General features: G+C 43.5%; 1 protein-coding gene across 1 annotated transcript in view; it reads left to right on the top strand.

Moving 5' to 3' along the window:
• Positions 1 to 10,242: 10,242 nt before the first annotated feature.
• Positions 10,243 to 20,354, top strand: part of LOC116969846 (MAR-binding filament-like protein 1) — a 33,114-nt gene continuing 23,002 nt past the window's right edge. Inside the window, exons 1-3 of the mRNA XM_033016620.1 lie at positions 10,243 to 10,263; positions 10,781 to 10,894; positions 13,183 to 13,296. Of these exons, the coding sequence (XP_032872511.1) occupies positions 10,243 to 10,263; positions 10,781 to 10,894; positions 13,183 to 13,296 (249 nt within the window). The remainder of the gene's footprint in view (positions 10,264 to 10,780; positions 10,895 to 13,182; positions 13,297 to 20,354) is intronic.

Here is a 20,354-nt window from a genome sequence, read left to right on the forward strand (position 1 = left end):
CTGAATTTTTAACATATTGTGTAAAAATATTATAGAAATCATACCAGAAACTCGTCAAGAACAAAACCTGCACATTTAAAAAATATGAGAAAAACCTCCAGTTTTCCGAGTAGTAATTGTCCAATCAAAGCACCTTTGACATTGAGATCAGACGCCAATTGACCATTCACTCGCTTTGTTTCATGGTCGCTAGGTAGCGAGCACTCTGGGATCATGGCTGCCTCCGAATTACATCAAAACAATAGCAAGGTTTCCAAGGAATAAAGGTAATGCTAACCTTTCTGGTAATTTTGTTTTAGAATTGATTTATCTTTATAAAGTTATGATGTGAACTGGTAAATAAAAATGATAAATAACAAATGTAGAGCTGGGGTTAGGATTAGGATTAGGGTCAATCAGTCAGTCAGTAGGAATGTTACAACATTTTGAGATTTTAAAAATCAAGCCTGAAATTTATCTAATCAGATAAAGCACAAAAAAAACTTGACACTTAATTCACTTTCATATCTTCAGTATTAATAAAGTTATGGTCATTTTCATACTCAGAAATTAGCATCTTGTTCCCTATTGCTTTTCCATTAATTTAACACAAAAGCTGTGATCAAGGACAGTCAATTGACATAAAAGCCCATAACTTTAATAAAAATTAAGAGAACTGAATAAAATTTTCAGTTATTATAGATTGAAGCATTCTGAAACAAATATGATTCATCTTACTTTGATGGGCTGAAATTAAAGTATATAACCATATAACCATATAACATATAACGAGTATATAACATATAATGAGTTAATTACCTAATTAAGTAGCTAATTACAAAATTAACCGTTGTGACGGAAATAGTAATAAACACCCAGACTGCCTTAAAAATTCAAAAATGTGATATTCTCAAGATCAGAACTTTAATATTAATCACAACAATGAGGGAGGAAACTATATCCTGGCCTGGATTTCACAGGGAGCAAATGAAGGGAGGGAGAAAAATACTGGAGTGAGGTTTAATACTTGCAGGGAGAATACTTACTGATGAGCCAGGGCTAGTACATGCCTGATGGGCCAAATGAGCTCTTTAAAAAAAATCTGAGCAGATTCTCAGTGAAAGGCAATTGCTCTGGACTTTTCCTGGACTGGCACGGGCCTTTTGGGCCAAAATGCTCCTCCTGGGCTAATAAAGGCATTTGGGGCTAAAGGGACCAGTTTCTCGGCTAATAGGGGCCGTGGGCCGAAATTAGTGGTTTCAGGCAGGCCAAACAACTCATTTAATTTCATTTCCAATTGCATTGCAGATTCAAGCTCAGGGCAGGCTGAATAGCTCATTGCATTTTCATTTCACTTCCATTGCCATTGCAGTTTCAAGCACAGGGCAGGCGAAGACAAACAGCTGATGGCATTTTCACTTCACTTCCATTGCCATTGCAGTTTCAAGCACAGGCCAGGCCTAAGCCAAACAGCTGATTGCATTTTCACTTCATTTCCATTGCCATTGCACTTTCAAGCACTGGGCAGGCCCAAGCTAAACAGCTGATTGCATTTTCACTTCATTTCCATTGCCATTGCACTTTCAAAACAGGGCAGGCTCAAGCCAAATAGCTCATTGCATTTTCACTTCATTTCCATTGCCATTGCCGTTTCAAGCACAGGACAGGCCAAACAACTCATTTTATTTTCATTAAGGGCTAACAAATCATTTATTCAAGTACATTGCAGACTCACAGTGTTCTGTAGTTTCCCAGCTCAGACAGAGAGTTGTGACCTCTCCCTCGCTATCTTGCAGACAGACTGAGCCACGCCCACACTTCCGGGTTTTATAGTCCCTCCCACCAGAAGGTGCGTGGCCTTCATGGCAGTGATTGCCAGGAGAGAGAATCAAAAAGTTGTAAACACTGCCCAGGCCATCACCGGCTCTGACCTCCGCACCATCGAAGGGATCTATCGAAGTCGCTGCCACAAAAAAGGCAGCCAACATCATCAAAGACCCACGCCATCCTGGCCACACACTCATTTCACCATTGCCATCGGGAAGAAGGTACAGGAGCCTGAAAACTAACGTCCAGGTTCAGGAACAGTTTCTTCCCTACATCCATCAGGCTATTAAACACGACAACAAATAAGCTCTGAACTGCAATAAACTATTACTATTATTGCACTATATTTGCTATTTATTGAGTATGTGTGCATGTGTATACACACACTGAATTTTTTCTTCTTTTCCCGTTATGTATTATGTTTACATATTCTGTTGTGCTGCAGCAAAGTAAGAATTTCATTGTCCTATCTGGGACATATGACAATAAAACACTCTTGACTCTTGATATAAGTGTAAAGAAGGGACTGAAGCTGAAATGTGAGCAATTCCTTCCCTCCAGAAATGCTGTCTATCCTGCTGAGACAATAGACAATAAGTGCAGGGGTAGGCCATTCGGCCCTTCAAGCTAGCACTGCCATTCAATGTGATCAAGGCTGTTCAACCCCAATCAGTACCCTGTTCCTGCCTTCTCCCCATATCACCTGACTCTGCTAACTTTAAGAGCCCTATCTAGCTCTCTCTATAAAGTATTCAGAGAACCATCGCCATCGTCCTTTGAGGCAGAGAATTCCACAGACTCACAACTCTCTGTGAGAAAAAGTGTTTCCTTGTCTCCGTTCTAAATTACGGAGGAGGCGCTGTCCTGAACGGCTGCCTGTCCTGCAGCTGTCCGTTTTTTCCCCTTCTTTTTTTATTATTTTTAGTTCGTTAAATGTATAGTCAGGGGGCCTAAATCTTTTATGTGTGGGGGGTGGTGGGGGGGAAGGGGGAAACTGCTTTTCTAAGTCCCTACCTGGTCGGAGGGGTTGCCTTCCTCCGAGCAGCGACTTCGACCTGTCCTCGCGGCCTACCAGCGGGTCCTGGAGCGACGTTTCCCTGAGGACCTGGCCAGAACGTTGGCGGCGGCGGCGGCGCAGAACGTTGGCGGCGGCGGCGGCGCGGAACGTCGGCTTTGGCGGCGGCACAGCGCTGGAGCGCTATTGCGGAGCGGGCGATGCCTTTCCTGGGTCGCCGCGCTGGAACTCCGGTATGCTGGGACCGCCGAGGAAAACATCGTGGAGCCGCGGTTCTGCGGAGCGGCCAGCTGCGGCGTTTGAACTAACATCTCGCCGAGATCACCAGTGTGCGGAGCTCCGTCTGGCGTGGCCTGTTGGCTTGGAAGCCGCAGGCTCCGGTGGGAAGGCGGCCGTTCCTGGCACCCCAAGCTGCTGAGGGTTCTCCCGACGCCGGAGTACCATCACCCGGCGATAACATCGGGCGCCGTGGCGGCGACTGTGGAGGCCTCAATAGGCCCGACTATGGGTGGACAAGAGGATGGGGACTGGACTTTGTGCCTTCCCCCACAGTGGGAATCACTGTGGGGGGATGTTTTGGATATTTTGGTGTTGAATTTCTTTGAATACTGTGTTGTATTTTTATTAGTGTGCTGCATGGACATCAGAATTTCCCCTGAATAAGGGGATTAATAAAGTATTTATCTATCTATCTGTCTGTCTGTCTGTCTGTCTGTCTGTCTGTCTGTCTGTCTGTCTGTCTGTCTGTCTGTCTGTCTGTCTGTCTGTCTGTCTGTCTGTCTGTCTGTCTGTCTGTCTGTCTGTCTGTCTGTCTGTCTATCTATCTATCTATCTATCTATCTAAATGGCTTACTCCTTATTCTTAAACTGTGGCCAAATATAAGGTTGTTTTATAGCTTCTTCCTGTTCTGATGAAATGTAATTGAAAACAAAAATAAGTCTCTTGGTTATAAACCCTGGTTGGGAACAAATAAATTGCAAAATAATTAAATGCTGTTCAGTTCTATCTCCACAATGGAGGGCACAATTAAAGCCCTGTCCCATGGTACGAGTTCATTCCAAGAATTCTCCCGAGTTTGCCCTGATTCGAACTCGGAAATTTACGATAATGGCCACTCGTCGGTACTCGGGGCTCTCGTGGACATTTTTCATCATGTTGAAAAATCTTCACAAGTCTTCCCGTGCTTTCCTGCCATTAGCGAGTCTTCCCGAGTACCTGCCGTTAGCGCTAAGAGATGTCCCCGAGCTCCGACGTACCCGCTACGTTCATTCACCGTGCTTACCACAAGTTTGATTTTTTTTAAACTCGGGAGAGCTCTTGGAATGAACTCGCACCGTGGGACAGGGCTATTAGGTTTCTATATGTGTGGAAGGTAGGAATTGAAAGAAATCAATGTTAGGATTAATGACATAGTGCTTGGAGATTATGGCGATAGAAGCAGGACATCACTGAAGTTTGGTGATCTACTTCCAGTGGACTAAAGGCATTTGATATGATAAATTATTTGGATGCAGGAACAAACTGAAACACCTCCAATAATCTATATTCTATCCTATGGGGAGAAGGCAGGAAGGGGATACTGATTGTGGATGATCATCCATGATCACAGTGAATGGTGGTGCAGGCTCAAAGGGGAAAATGACCTGCTCCTGCACCATTCAGGTAATTGTCATATGACATTGTCTATTGTCTATAAAATGGAATTCAGAAAATTAAACAATGCATTGTTGCCAAGAGATGGTCTGTAATGTTCCGTTGCTGTGGTAGCATTAGGTCAGTTCAACAACCTGATGGGACAGTAGCTTTTTTCGAACTGGGAGTGTGGGACGTTTACACTTCTGTGGCTACTGTCGATGGTAACAGTGAGAAGAGAGCACGGCTTAACCCATTTCAGCTATTAGTTGAGCAGACTTAACCTGAACAACTTGGTATTCTTTACATCTTTATATTCTGAGACCTTTCCTGTAAAAGATCTTTCACGGGGAAGTGTTGCGACTATCCGCAGAAACTGCGTGCCTTTGTAATCAATTCCCCTCGCAGTAGACAATAGCCTTCTTTGTCATCAGGAGGCTAAATTCAATCTGGAAATTGTCCGCTTGGGGAAAGATCATCAAATATTTTAAATATATTGTGACATTTGGATTGATACAGGTATTGTAATTTTCTTTTCCACTTACCTTGTATAGTGCTGATAATTTACATAATCAAAACAATACAGCCATTAGAACACCCGCGCTCAGTGACTCCTCCCTCCAGTCAATCACGAGGGTTCGATTACCCAGAGCCACCACCAGGTGTCGCTACACTATGTTATTCCCCTTTTTCAAACACTCCCTACACATTAGTGGCAATTTTATGGAGGCCATTTACGGAAACCTAAAAAGCTGCATGTGTTTGGGATGTGGGAGGAAACTGGATCACCCGGAGGAAACCTACACAGTCACTCAAACTCCACAGAACCCAATGTCCGTATGGAACCAAGGTCTCTGGTGCTGTGAGGTAGTAGCTCTACTGGCTGCGCCATTGTGCTGCTCATTTTATGAGTGAAAATTCCAGCATATTTTATCTGGTTATTGGGGGAACTTTGCCATGTCCAAATCAGCTGGTTTGTTTTCCTGTATCCTAGCAGTGACAATAATTGAAAATTATTGGAATGCTGAAAAATGGAAAGTGCTCATGGAAAAAGCAATTTGTTTGTGTCCTTGCACATGGAAATGGAAATGGGATGAAATACAGATAAGTCCAATATCGGCAAAGGAAATCTATATAGAACTTTGGCCATACCTGTAGAATTAAATAACAGCTGATAGGAGGTGCTGTAAGGCTCAAGTTTACAATTGGATATCAAGCTATGTTCTACTTTTGTGCAGTGCAGGATGGCAAACTTTCTTCACAAGTAGGGCTAGATTTAGCAACAGTCGTTGTAAATAAGCTGATCAACTGTGGCACAGTTATGGAATACGATGTTAAACTAATTACATTGAGATGCAACTTTAATCTGTGTCTTAACTTTTAATTTGCTGTTTTTGCCCCACTTTGTGACGTGATAAATCTGTGAAATTAAGGTAATTTGGGACGTTTGTGTATGATTTGATACAGGTAGTTCTGCTGTAATGGTTATTTTATTCTGTGAATTGGATGTAATGTGGATTTTGTGAACATTATTTATATTAAGTGGACCTAATTGATAACATGATTTGATTGATCTACCTTGCGTTTGAATACCTCATGTGATCTAACCTCGACATCATCCAGGATATAAAAATCCAGAGATTCATCATTCACTGAGAGAGGAAATTCTTGCACACCTCTGTTTTAAATGGCAGCTCCTTTGTCTTGTGATCCATACATGTTACACCTTTCAGTTGCCTCAGTTTTATTTCCATTGTTGCATCTAGCGTGCTCAGGATATTTCCTATTTTAACCATTTTGTTTTGTAATAGGCTGGCTTTCCATTGGGTAGAGAAATATTACCCTAAAACTATGTTGATATTATGTGTTCATTGAAAGCTACGTTCATCAAAGTGAAACCATGTACATGTTCAATGATCAAAAGTTAACTGAAATTTAACCCTGCTTCCAAAAGAATTGAGGTCCCAAGTTCCACGTATCCACTCTCATAGAAATATTTTGTGTATTGCATTGCATTGTCCATTATTGCAACTCCTCATTATTGAGCATTATTGAGGCATCTTTGAGCTCTTAATCCTGCTCTGCTTATTGGTTGTAAGGAATTTAGATGTATAATCATTTCACACATTGGAACTACCTGAATTTTAGAGCCCAGCTGCCTTCATACTTGTTGCCTTTTCCCCCATAACCTCAGACACCCGCACTAATCAAAACTCTATCAATCTCTGCCATAAAATATATATTGACTTGGCCTCCACATCCTTCAGTGGCAATGAATTAGACAGATTCACCACCCTCTGATTAAAGAAATTCCTCCTCTCCATTCACTTTAATGTCTCTTTATTATCTGCCACTGATCCGCTTTGCATTGGGTGTCACTTTCTTCAATTGGACCCCTCTGCCATTTGCTAATCTCATCATTCGCATCATTAGTACTGAACTATTATCTACCTCTTTGATGACCTTTGGACTATCCTTGATCAGACTTTGCTGGGGTTACCTTGCGCTGTAAATGGGTCGATTGCAAACGTGTATTGTCCTTCTGCTGACTGGTCAGCACGCAACAAAAGCTTTACACTGTACCTCGGTACACGTGACAACAAACTAAACGTAAACTCAAGAGCATAGACCATAGAACAGTACAGCACAGGAACAGGCCCTTTGGCCCACAATGTCCGTGCCACGGATGATGCCCGGTTAAACTAATCTCTGCTCTGTACCAATTCTATTTAATTATTATTTTGGTTATTTTGCAGCCACATTAAAATAAGAGCATGTGGAGGTGCATTTGTGCAAATGAAAAGCCTCTTGCATCGGCGGGGGTAAGTATTTTTGTAATTTCCTGTTGTTGCATTTGCATTTACAAAATTTGTATTTGTATTCATGATATATTTTGGAATTTAGTTTTTCCTTGTATAAAATGATGTGTGGACTACAATCACTTGCTTATGATTTCAATTGCAAAAATATTTCATGAAAATGCTTTTCCTTTGCTTAACTTAATTTGTCTGTTATGTTTTGCCTCTGGTAAATGTTAGCCGTTTCAAATTGAATTTCTCATGTTTTATTATTTGTTATTGGCATGACTCATTTTTATTAGATGGGTTGTGCATATTGAGGCCGAGAAATGTTGATTTGTGTAATGTGACTGGTTCACTACTTGAAAAAATACATTCAAGTAAACTCTAAGTAAACCTGGGACGTTTATGACATTCATGATTTTCTTCCTGTCCTGTGCAGTGATGAGCAATGGTGGGCCACTAATGTAAAAGCAAACCTGGAAAAGATGGGCATCCTGTTTGTTCCAAGATAAAGGGGATTGGTCTGAGCATGACCCAAGCTCTTGGTACTAGGAGTCAGCTGCTCAACATAACACCTTACCATGTGGGCAGCATTGACCACCAATTCTAAACTCCTCTGCTCCAACGTATCACTACTCACCCACAGTCATCAGAGAGCTATTGGCCCTCACTGAGGCCTGAATTGATCCTTGGTTTTCACTTACGATACGATACAATAAAACTTTCTTCATCCCCGGAGGGAAATTGGTCGCCAACAGTCACAACACACAAGGTGCACGAAAGCTTGAAATTAAAAGTGCAAATAAAAATAACAAGACATGCGACTGTTGGCTGGCTGCCGTGTGCACAACACCTTAAACGGAACGAACAAACAAACAAACGCAGGCTTATCCCCTGGGTAGAGAATTATAAATGTAGAGTATTTCCCCCACACCGGGACCCACATTGTTCTACCACCGTCCCACATGGCAGTCCCCCATCGCCGGATCCCCATTGTTCTTCACGGCAGTGGGGGGACGCCTGGTCCCCATTGCCTCCCCCCCCCACTATAATTGAACGCTGATTGCGGGTTGATCGTGAGGCCCCACTGCCGCTGAGGCTCCCGTTGCCGCTGAGGCTCCCGTTGCTGCTGAGGCTCCCGTTGCTGCTGAGGCTCCCGTTGCTGCTGAGGCTCCCATTGCTGCTGAGGCTTCCATCACCGCCGCTGCTGAGGCTCCCGTTGCCGCTGAGGCTCCCGTTGCCGCTGAGGCTCCCGTTGCTGCTGAGGCTTCCATCACCGCCGCTGCTGAGTCTCCCTCAGCCCAGGCAGACCTCACCATCCGGCTTCACCTCGGTCCCCTGGGAGGCCTGTGGGGCGAGTCTAGCACGTTCCGGTCGGCGGCGCGATTGTTCGGTGGGTGGATTGGGCCCACGCGGCTCCTAGGGTCACTCCCGTCTCACGTGTGCGGCTCTCCAGGACACTTTTTCTTTTCCCAGTATTACTAGCAAATCAGACTTGCATCCCAGATAAAAAGAAATGCAGATGCTGGTTTATATCAAAAATGGGCACACTGCTGGAGTAATGGTGGTGCAACAGTAGAGTTGCTGCCTTACAGTGTCAGGGAACTGGGTTCGATCCTGACTACAGGTGCTTGTCTGTACAGAGTTTGTACCTTCTCCCCGTGACCTGCGTGGATTCTCTCCGGGATCTCAGGTGTCCTCTCACACTGAATATTTCAATACTGTTTTCTCTGAAGTCTGATTCACTATGATGCAGTTATTAATGGTGACCAATTATTCTGCAGGCACTGAGCTGCCAGAAGACTAAAGGTAAGTATTCGGCGGCTGATTTAACTGAGCAGCTGGCTCAGTATGAACAGCAAATAGTGCAGCTCAAAGACCAAATTCTGGACAAAGAAACCCAGCTTCACGTGAGAGATGAACAGCTTAAGGTAACATCAATTCCAGTTGAATATGTGTTACCCTCACTGAGTGAGCTATTACAGTGATCTGTGTACTTTGTGTTTGCATTTCTGCAGTTGGATTTCACTTTAAAGCCTGAAAATTCAGTCCAAAATATTGCAAGTTTTCTTTTTAACAATAACAATTAACAATGCCTCTTGTTTTCTAAAGCAAAGACTATTGTTAAACCGTTTCATGTCGTGTGTCGGAACTTTTCAAGGAAATTGAAAGCATGTCTTCACACATCTCTGAAGGTGGACAGATCATCAGGTCCGGCAGAAATGTTTCCCAGCCAGTTAAAAGAAGCAAGGGTGGAAACAGCTGAGGTTCTGACTAAATGTTTTCAGTCTTCCCTTGCCAAAGGAATGGTGCCAGAAAATTGTTCAAATTGTCGAGGAGTGCTTCCTGTTATTATATAATAGTAAAGATGAAATTGTACAGGAGAAGATGCAGATGGGATTTAGTTTAGTTAATTGTCACATGTATCGAGTAAACTATTAAAGAATACAAGTTTCTGACAAATGTTGAGAGGTTGGGTGAGGAGGCACAGTGTTGGGTGGCACGCTGGCACAGCGGTAGAGTTGCTGCCTTGCAGCACTTGTAGCGCCAGAGACCCGGGTTCCATCCCAATTACGGGTGCTGTCTGTACATTCTCCCCTTGACTGTGTGAGTTTTGCTTTTGTTTGTTTTTAGTCTGTTTTATTTGTGTGTGTGTTAGCGTATCTTTAGTTTTGTATTATGTGGGGGGAAGTGGGGGATTGGGGAAAGGAGAAACTTTTTTTAACTCTTCCCTCGACGGAGGTGCGACTTTTTCCGTATTGCATCTCCGCCGGCATTGTGGCCAAACATCGTGGAGCTGGAGGTAGCTTTGTTAGGGATCAACGTCGGGAGCTCCAACTGCAGGACCTTTGATCGGCGACTGCGGGAGTTTCGATCGCCCCGACTGCGGGTGTTTCGATTGCCCCGACCGTGGGAGAAAAGGAGGAAGATGGTAAAAGTTATTCTTCTTCCATCACAGAGGGGAATATGTGGTCGCAAAAACCACGATGGAGGAGCTGCCTACCCTGGTGGGGACTCGGAGGGATTTCCGTGAGTGCAGTGATCCTGGAGTCTGGTTCGAGTGTGGACGGCTTTCTGACTTTGGGCGGACAGGGACTGCAGAGAGAGTACAGCGGTCGGTGAAGGAGCGTGTGTGTGGCCCGGACATTGAACTGATGGCTGTGGGTCTCTGCTTATGCTGGGTGCCCTAGGGATTCTCACACGCCGCTGTGGTGGCTGTTTGTGTTTAATCTTTATGTAGTTTTGTGCCTTGTTGCATTTTTGGATGTGTGTGGTAAATCAAATTTCACTGTACCTCAGTACACGTGACAATAAAGGACCATTAAACCATTGAATGTGAATTAATGATTTCATCCCCTGATTTCATTAATGATAATTTTAATTTTAATATCCTAATACCAAGGTGGAATTGAGGACCTAACTATCGGTGCAGTTGAATTACAAATGTTGCGTGTGTGTGATTTCCATTCTATGTTGCCCAGATTTATCTGTTAGGAGGTATTAATCACTTGCTAACTTCCTCAGTTGCTGGAAAACCTGAAGGAAAAACTCCGTGAAAACGAAGAGGCATTATTAGAAAGGACACAACTTGTGGATGTGTTGGAGAAAAAGCTTGATGGGAAGAATCAGGAGCTAGCGGTAAGGACATCATTGTTTGCTGCTGTGTGAATGTCTATTACAGGGAAAGATCTCTGCAACCAGCTAAGGGATTCTGTTGTAACTGGCAGTGAAATAAAAATAGCAGGGAGCCTCTTGGAATAAATCTGTAAATATGAAAAAATGTGAAGATTTTCTTTTGTATAAATCTTCCCATTCTTTTTTTGTAAATCAACCCTTTTATGATGTGTTATAGTGCAGAGTCACAGTTTATGTGGAGCCTTGCAGTGTTGTCATTCTGGTTATGACAGGTTGTTGGCATTGCTGATCTGTACCACCAAATCTTTTCAGCCGTGACCAAGATCAGAAGAGATCTGCTATTTAAGATGTCAACAACACATGAACTCTTGATTATAATGCAACAGTGTCACTACAGATTATATCTATCTTCTATCTATTCTATTCCATACATATTACTAAAACTCTCATCTTGACCACTTCCTGACTGCGTTGTAATTAAATGTGAGCAAAAACCATCCTGTTTAGTGCTACGATTGTGTTGGGGAATGGGACCAGGCCTCCTGTGCGACTGGGACCCAACAGTTTAGTTGTTCTTCATTTTCCCATCCACTAGTTGGAGAGTCTAGGAGTAGAGTTCATAGCCTCAGATTTAAAGGACGCTCCTTTGGGAAGGAGATTAGGAGGAATTTATTTCGTCAGAAATAAGCGGTTGCCCATTTAATGCATTAGTATTTTTGTTCCTCTGACAACAGCATGCGTGTTTGCAACTATGTTTGTCAAAGTGTAGACAATGCAGACTCGTAGAATATTTTCAAGACAGCGGGGATCGATTCATGTTAAACTGGGTGAATGTATACGTTAGGTCAGTGATGATGTTAATGAAATGTAGAACAGACCTGTTGGACTGAATAGGTATTCCTGCAGAATGTGAAACTGCAGATGCTGGTTTATACCAAAGATAGAAGTGCTGGAGTAACTCAGTTGAACAAGGATCCTGATCTGAAACATCATCCATCCTTTTTTTCTACAGATGTTGCCTGACCTGTTGAGTTATTCCTGGACTTTGTGTCTAACTTAGGTACTGCTCCCTTGAGGAGGCACATATCTGTGAGCTATAGTAGTCCTGTGAATATCCCTCATCCACATCATCTTGTACATGGATTTTAATGCTTGCACTTCAATCGTTTTTGATCAGTGAACCATTAAAAATATCTTTACGCTAGATAGTACTGTTGATGAAACAAGCAGACAAGTTATTTGTCCTTTTTCACATTTCACTGTATGCAATTTTGTAACGATAGTCAGCAGTTTCAAGTAAATGTGTGACTAAAGACCACCGGGTGGCGCTGTAAGTGGCAGCCTCGCCAACAGCCTGTCTTGTCATTTTCTTCTTTTGTTTGTTTTTATTCTGTTTTATTTGTATGTGTTAGCGTATCTTTAGTTTTGTATTATGTGGGGGGTGGGTGTGGGGGAAACGGGAAACTTTTTTAATCTCTTCCCTCGACGGAGGTGCGACTTTTTCCGTATTGCATCTCCGCCGGCATTGTGGCCAAACATCGTGGAGCTGGAGATAGCTTTGTTAGGGATCAACGTCGGGAGTTCCAACTACAGGAGCTTTGACCACCCCGATTGCTGGAGCCTCGATCGCTCCGTTGTGGGGGCTTTGATCACCAACTGCGGGTGTTTCAATCGCCCCGACCGTGGGAGAAAAGGAGGAAGTTGGTAAAAGTTATTCACCTTCCATTACAGTGGGGAATATGTGGTCGCAAAAACCACGATGGAGGAGCTGCCTACCCTGGTGGGGACTCGGAGGGATTTCCGTGAGTGCAGTGATCCTGGAGTCTGGTTCGAGTGTGGACGGCTTTCTGACTTTGGGCGGACAGGGACTGCAGAGAGAGTACAGCGGTCGGTGAAGGAGCGTGTGTGTGGCCCGGACATTGAACTGATGGCTGTGGGTCTCTGCTTATCCTGTGTGCCCTAGGGATTCTCACACGCCGCTGTGGTGGCTGTTTATGTTTAATCTTTATGTCGTTTTGTGTCTTGTTGCTTTTTGGTATGTGTGTGGTAAATCAAATTTCACTGTACCTCAGTACACGTGACAATAAAGGACCATTAAACCATTGAATGTGAATTAATGATTTCATCCCCTGATTTCATTAATGATAATTTTAATGTCTTAATACCAAGGTGGAATTGAGGACCTAACTATTGGTGCAGTTGAATTACAAATGTTGCGTGTGTGTGATTTCCATTCTAGGTTGCCCAGATTTATCTGTTAGGGGGTATTAATCACTTGCTAACCTCCTCAGTTGCTGGAAAACCTGAAGGAAAAACTCCGTGAAAACGAAGAGGCATTATTAGAAAGGACGCAACTTGTGGATGTGTTGGAGAAAAAACTTGATGGGAAGAATCAGGAGCTAGCGGTAAGGACATCATTGTTTGCTGCTGTGTGAATCTCTATTACAGGGAAAGATCTCTGCAACCAGCTAAGGAAGGGCACGCTAAGGAAGGGCAAGGGGCAGAGGCAGGAACGAGGGAGTACTCCAATGTCGGTACACCTTGCAAATAAGTACTCCTGTTTGAGTACGGATGAGGATGACAGCCTACCCGGGGGTAGCAACAGCGGACGGGCCTCCAGCACAGAGACCGGCCCTGTTGCTCCGAAAGGTGGGGAAAAAAAGAAGAGGGCAATAGTAATTGGGGACTCTATTGTTAGGGGGTCGGATAGGCGTTTCTGTGGACGCAGTCAGGAGACCAGGATGGTGGTCTGCCTCCCTGGTGCCAAGGTCTCGGACGTGTCTCAACGCATCCACGATATCCTGAAATCAGAGGGAGAGGAGCCTGAGGTCGTGGTACATATTGGTACAAATGACATAGGTAAAAAAAGTGAAGAGGTCTTGAAGGGAGGATTTAGGGTGTTTGGAGGAGAGTTAAGGAAAAGGACCAAAAAGGTAACAATCTCAGGATTACTGCCTGTACCACGCGACAGTGAGAGTAGGAATGGAGCGAGGTGGAGGATAAATGCGTGGCTGAAAGACTGGTGCAGAAGGCAGGGATTCAAGTTTCTGGATCATTGGGACTTCTTTTGGGGAAGGTGGGACCTGTACAGAAAGGATGGGTTGCACTTGAACCCGAGGGGGACCAATATCCTGGCGGGGAAATTCGCAAAAGCTACTGGGGAGACTTTAAACTAGAACGGTTGGGGCGAGGGACTCAAATAGAGAAAGCTAGTAGACAGAATGGGAGGCAGGAAGCAGAAAAGGGAAGCACTCGGACACAAGAGGAGAAAGAAAAAAAAGGAAATAAACAGAATCTTAAGAAAGAAATTAGAAAAGCTAAAAAAGCGGGTAAGGCTTTATTGTATTTGGATAAGGGGGAGAATGAAGGCCAGGGCAGTTTACTGTTCTGGATGTCAGATGTGGGAGGTCATGGAGTCTGAGTGCTCTCCAGACGTCCACATCTGCGCCAGGTGCGTCGAGATGGGGCTCCTAAGGGACCGCGTTAGGAACCTGGAGCAGCAACTCGATGACCTCTGTCTGCTCAGGGAGAGCGAGGAGGTCATAGAAAGGAGTTACAGGGAGGTGGTCACTCCAAGACCACGGGAGACAGAAAACTGGGTCACAGTTAGGAAGGGCAATGGGCAGAGGCAGGGACTGGTGAGTACCCCGATGGCTGTACACCTTGAAAATAAGTACTCGTGTTTGAGTAAGGGTGGGGGAGACAGCCTACCTGGGGGCAGCGACAGCGGCCGGGCCTCTGGCACAAAGACCGGTCCTGTTGCTCAGAAGGGTAAGGAAAAGAAGAGGAGGGCAATTGTAATAGGGGACTCTATAGTCAGGGGGTCGGATAGGCGATTCTGTGGACGCAGACAGGAGTCCCGGATGGTAGTTTGCCTCCCTGCTGCCAGGGTCAGGGATGTGTCTGAACGTGTCCAAGAAATCCTGAAATGGGAGGGAGAGGAGCCTGAGGTTGTGGTGCATATAGGTACCAACGACATAGGTAAAAAAAGAGAAGAGGTCCTGAAAGAAGAATTTAGGGAGTTAGGTAGAGAGTTAAGGAGAAGGACTGGAAAGGTAACAATCTCAGGATTACTGCCTGTGCCACGCGACAGTGAGAGTAGGAATGGAGCGAGGTGGAGGATAAATGCGTGGATGAGAGACTGGTGCAGTGGGTATGGATTCAAGTTTCTGGATAATTGGGACCTCTTTTGGGGAAGGTGCGACCTGTACAGAAAGGACGGGTTGCACTTGAACTCAAGGGGGACCAATATCCTGGCGGGGAGATTTGCAAAGGCTACTGGGGAGACTTTAAACTAGTATGGTTGGGGGGAGGGACTCAAATTGGGAAAGCTAGCAGTCAGTGTGTGAAGCAGGGGGCAGAGAATGGTAGCACTCTGACCCAAAATGTAGGGGAGAGAGAAGAAAAAGAAAATAATCAGAGAATAAGAGAGGGTGGGTTTCTTAAATGTGTATATTTTAATGCTAGGAGCATTGTAAGAAAAGTGGATGAACTTAGAGCCTGGATTGACACCTGGAAGTATGATGTTGTGGCGATCAGTGAAACATGGTTGCAGGAGGGCTGTGATTGGAAACTAAATATTCCAGGATTTCGTTGCTTCAGGTGTGATAGAATTGGAGGGGCAAGAGGTGGAGGTGTTGCATTGCTTATCAGGGAAGATATTACAGCAGTGCTTTGGCAGGATAGATTAGAGGGCTCGTCTAGGGAGGCTATTTGGGTGGAACTGAAAAATGGGAAAGGGGTAGCAACACTTATAGGGGTGTATTATAGACCGCCAAATGGGGAGCGAGAATTGGAAGAGCAAATATGTAAGGAGATTGCAGATATTAGTAGTAAGCACAAGGTAGTGATTGTGGGAGATTTCAATTTTCCACACATAGACTGGGAAACACATTCTGTAAATGGGCTGGATGGGTTGGAGTTTGTAAAATGTGTGCAGGATAGTTTTTTGCAACAATACATAGAAGTACCTACTAGAGAAGGGGCGGTACTGGACCTCCTGTTAGGAAATGAGATGGGTCAGGTGGCAGAGGTATGCGTTGGGGAACAGTTCGGGTCCAGTGATCACAATACCATTAGTTTCAATATAATTATGGAGAGGGACAAAACTGGACCTAGGGTTGAGATTTTTGATTGGAGAAAGGCTAACTTTGAGGAGATGCGAAAGGATTTAAAATGAGTAAATTGGGACAGTTTGTTTTATGGCAAAGATGTGGAAGAGAAATGGAGTACATTTAAAGGTGAAATTTTAAGAGTACAGAATCTTTATGTCCCTGTTCGGTTGAAAGGAAATCGTAAAAATTGTAAAGAGCCATGGTTTTCAAGGGAAATTGGACACTTGGTTCGGAAAAAGAGGGAGATCTACAAGAGTTATAGGCAGCATGGAGTAAATGAGGTGCTTGAGGAGTATAAAGAATGTAAAAAGAATCTTAAGAAAGAAATTAGAAAAGCTAAAAGAAGATATGAGGTTGCTTTGGCAAGTAAGGTAAAAGTAAATCCGAAGGGTTTCTACCGCTATATTAATAGCAAAAGGATAACGAGGGATAAAATTGGTCCATTAGAGAGTCAGAGTGGCCAACTATCTGCAGAGCCAAAAGAGATGGGGGAGATATTGAACAGTTTATTTTCTTCGGTATTCACCAAGGAGAAGGATATTGAATTATGTGAGGTAAGGGAAACAAGTAGAGTAGCTATGGAAACTATGAGGATCAAAGAAGAGGAAGTACTGACACTTTTGAGAATTATAAAAGTGGATAAGTCTCCAGGTCCGGACAGGTTATTCCCTAGGACATTGAGGGAAGTTAGTGTAGAAATAGCAGGGGCTATGGCAGAAATGTTTCAAATGTCATTAGAAACGGGAATAGTGCTGGAGGATTGGCGTACTGCGCATGTTGTTCCATTGTTTAAAAAGGGGTCTAAGAGTAAACCTAGCAATTATAGACCTGTTAGTTTGACATCAGTGGTGGGCAAATGAATGGAAAGAATACTTAGAGATAATATATATAAGCATCTGGATAAACAGGGTCTGATTAGGAACAGTCAACATGGATTTGTGCCTGGAAGGTCATGTTTAACTAATATTCTTGAATTTTTTGAAGATGTTACTCGGGAAATTGATGAGGGTAAAGCAGTGGATGTTGTGTATATGGACTTCAGTAAGGCCTTTGACAAGGTTCCTCATGGAAGGTTGGTTAAGAAGGTTCAATGTTTGGGTATTAATGGTGGAGTAGCAAGATGGATTCAACAGTGGCTGAATGGGAGATGCCAGAGAGTAATGGTGGATGGTTGTTTGTCAGGTTGGAGGCCAGTGACGAGTGGGGTGCCACAGGGATCTGTGTTGGGTCCACTGTTGTTTGTCATGTACATCAATGATCTGGACGATGGTGTGGTAAATTGGATTAGTAAGTATGCAGATGATACTAAGATAGGTGGGGTTGCGGCTAATGAAGTAGAGTTTCAAAGTCTACAGAGAGATTTATGCCAGTTGGAAGAGTGGGCTGAAAGATGGCAGATGGAGTTTAATGCTGATAAGTGTGAGGTGCTACATCTTGGCAGGACAAATCAAAATAGGACGTACATGGTAAATGGTAGGGAATTGAAGAATGTAGGTGAACAGAGGGATCTGGGAATAACTGTGCACAGTTCCATGAAAGTGGAATCTCATGTAGATAGGGTGGTAAAGAAAGCTTTTGGTGTGCTGGCCTTTATAAATCAGAGCATTGAGTATAGAAGTTGGGATGTAATGTTAAAATTGTACAAGGCATTGGTGAGGCCGATTCTGGAGTATGGTGTACAATTTTGGTCGCCTAATTATAGGAAGGATGTCAACAAAATAGAGAGAGTACAGAGGAGATTTACTAGAATGTTGCCTGGGTTTCAGCAACTAAGTTACAGAGAAAGGTTGAACAAGTTAGGGCTTTATTCTTTGGAGCGCAGAAGGTTAAGGGGGGACTTGATAGAGGTTTTTAAAATGATGAGAGGGATAGACAGAGTTGACGTGGAAAAGCTTTTCCCACTGAGAGTAGGGAAGATTCAAACAAGGGGACATGACTTGAGAATTAAGGGACTGAAGTTTAGGGGTAACATGAGGGGGAACTTCTTTACTCAGAGAGTGGTAGCTGTGTGGAATGAGCTTCCAGTGAAGGTGGTGGAGGCAGGTTCGTTTTTATCATTTAAAAATAAATTGGATAGTTATATGGATGGGAAAGGAATGGAGGGTTATGGTCTGAGCGCAGGTATATGGGACTAGGGGAGATTATGTGTTCGGCACGGACTAGAGGGGTCGAGATGGCCTGTTTCCGTGCTGTAATTGTTATATGGTTATATGGTTATATGAGGTTGCTTTGGCAAGTAAGGTGAATGTAAATCCAAAGGGTTTCTACAGCTATATTAATAGCAAAAGGATAACGAGGGATAAAATTGGTCCATTGGAGAAACAGAATGGGCAGCTATCTGCAGAGCCAAAAGAGATGGGGGAGATATTGAACAATTTATTTTCTTCGGTATTCACCAAGGAGAAGGATATTGAATTATGTGAGGTAAGGGAAACGAGTAGAGTAGTTATGGATACTATGAGTTTCAAAGTAAAAGAAGTACAGACACTTTTGAAAAATATAAAAGTGGATAAGTCTCCAGGTCCTGACAGGATATTCCCTAGGACATTGAGGGAAGTTAGTGTAGAAATAGCCGGGGCTATGACAGAAATATTTCAAATGTCATTAGAAACGGGAATAGTCCCCGAGGATTGGCGTACTGCGCATGTTGTTCCATTGTTTAAAAAGGGTTCTAAGAGTAAACCTAGCAATTATAGACCTGTTAGTTTGACTTCAGTGGTGGGCAAATTAATGGAAAAGATACTTAGAGATAATATATATAAGCATCTGGATAAACAGGGTCTGATTAAGAACAGTCAACATGGATTTGTGCCTGGAAGGTCATGTTTGACTAATCTTCTTGAATTTTATGAAGAGGTTACTAGGGAAATTGACGAGGGTAAAGCAGTGGATGTTGTCTATATGGACTTTAGTAAGGCCTTTGACAAGGTTCCTCATGGAAGGTTGGTTAAGAAGGTTAAACTGTTGGGTATAAATGCAGGAATAGCAAGATGGATTCAGCTGTGGCTGAATGGGAGAAGCCAGAGGGTAATGGTGGATGGCTGTTTGTCGGGTTGGAGGCAGATGACTAGTGGGGTGCCTCAGGGATCTGTGTTGGGTCCTTTGTTGTTTGTCATGTACATCAATGATCTGGATGAAGGGGTGGTAAATTGGATTAGTAAGTATGCAGATGATACCAAGATAAGGGGTGTTGTGGATAATGAAGAGGATTTCCAAAGTCTACAGAGTGATTTAGGCCATTTGGAAAAATGGGCTGAAAGATGGCAGATGGAGTTTAATGCTGATAAATATGAGGTGTTACACCTTGGCAGGACAAATCAAAATAGGACGTACATGATAAATGGTAGGGAATTGAATAATACAGTTGAACAGAGGGATCTGGGAATAACCGTGCATAGTTCCTTGAAGGTGGAATCTCATATAGATAGGGTGGTAAAGAAAGCTTTTGGTATGCTAGCCTTTATAAATCAGAGCATTGAGTATAGAAGCTGGGATGTAATGTTAAAATTGTACAAGGCATTGGTGAGACCAAATCTGGAGTATGGTGTACAATTTTGGTCGCCCAATTATAGGAAGGATGTCAACAAAATAGAGAGAGTACAGAGGAGATTTACTAGAATGTTGCCTGGGTTTCAACAACTAAGTTACAGAGATAGGTTGAATAAGTTAGGTCTTTATTCTCTGGAGCGCAGAAGGTTAAGGGGGGACTTGATAGAGGTCTTTAAAATGATGAGAGGGATAGACAGAGTTGATGTGATCAAGCTTTTCCCTTTGAGAATAGGGAAGATTCAAACAAGAGGACATGACTTCAGAATTAAGGGACAGAAGTTTAGGGGTAACATGAGGGGGAACTTCTTTACTCAGAGAGTGGTAGCGGTGTGGAATGAGCTTCCAGTGGAAGAGGTGGCGGCAGGTTCGTTGGTATCATTTAAGAATAAATTGGATAGGCATATGGATGAAAAGGGAATGGAGGGTTATGGTATGAGTGCAGGCAGGTGGGACTAAGGGAAAAAAATTGTTCGGCGCGGACTTGTAGGGCCGAGATGGCCTGTTTCCGTGCTGTAATTGTTATATGGTTATATGGTTATATGGATTCTGTTGTAACTGGCGGTGAAATAAAAATAGCAGGGAACCTCTTGGAATAAATCTGTAAATATGAAAAAATGTGAAGATTTTCTTTTGTATAAATCTTCCCATTCTTTTTTTATAAATCAACCCTTTTATGACGTGTTATAGTGCAGAGTCACAGTTTATGTGGAGCCTTGCAGTGTTGTCATTCTGGTTATGACAGGTTGTTGGCAATGCTGATCTGCACCACCAATTTTTTTCAGCCGTGACCAAGATCAGAT

The sequence above is a fragment of the Amblyraja radiata genome, unplaced genomic scaffold, assembly GCF_010909765.2.
Source record: "Amblyraja radiata isolate CabotCenter1 unplaced genomic scaffold, sAmbRad1.1.pri scaffold_160_ctg1, whole genome shotgun sequence".
In the NCBI taxonomy this organism is placed as follows: domain Eukaryota; kingdom Metazoa; phylum Chordata; class Chondrichthyes; order Rajiformes; family Rajidae; genus Amblyraja; species Amblyraja radiata.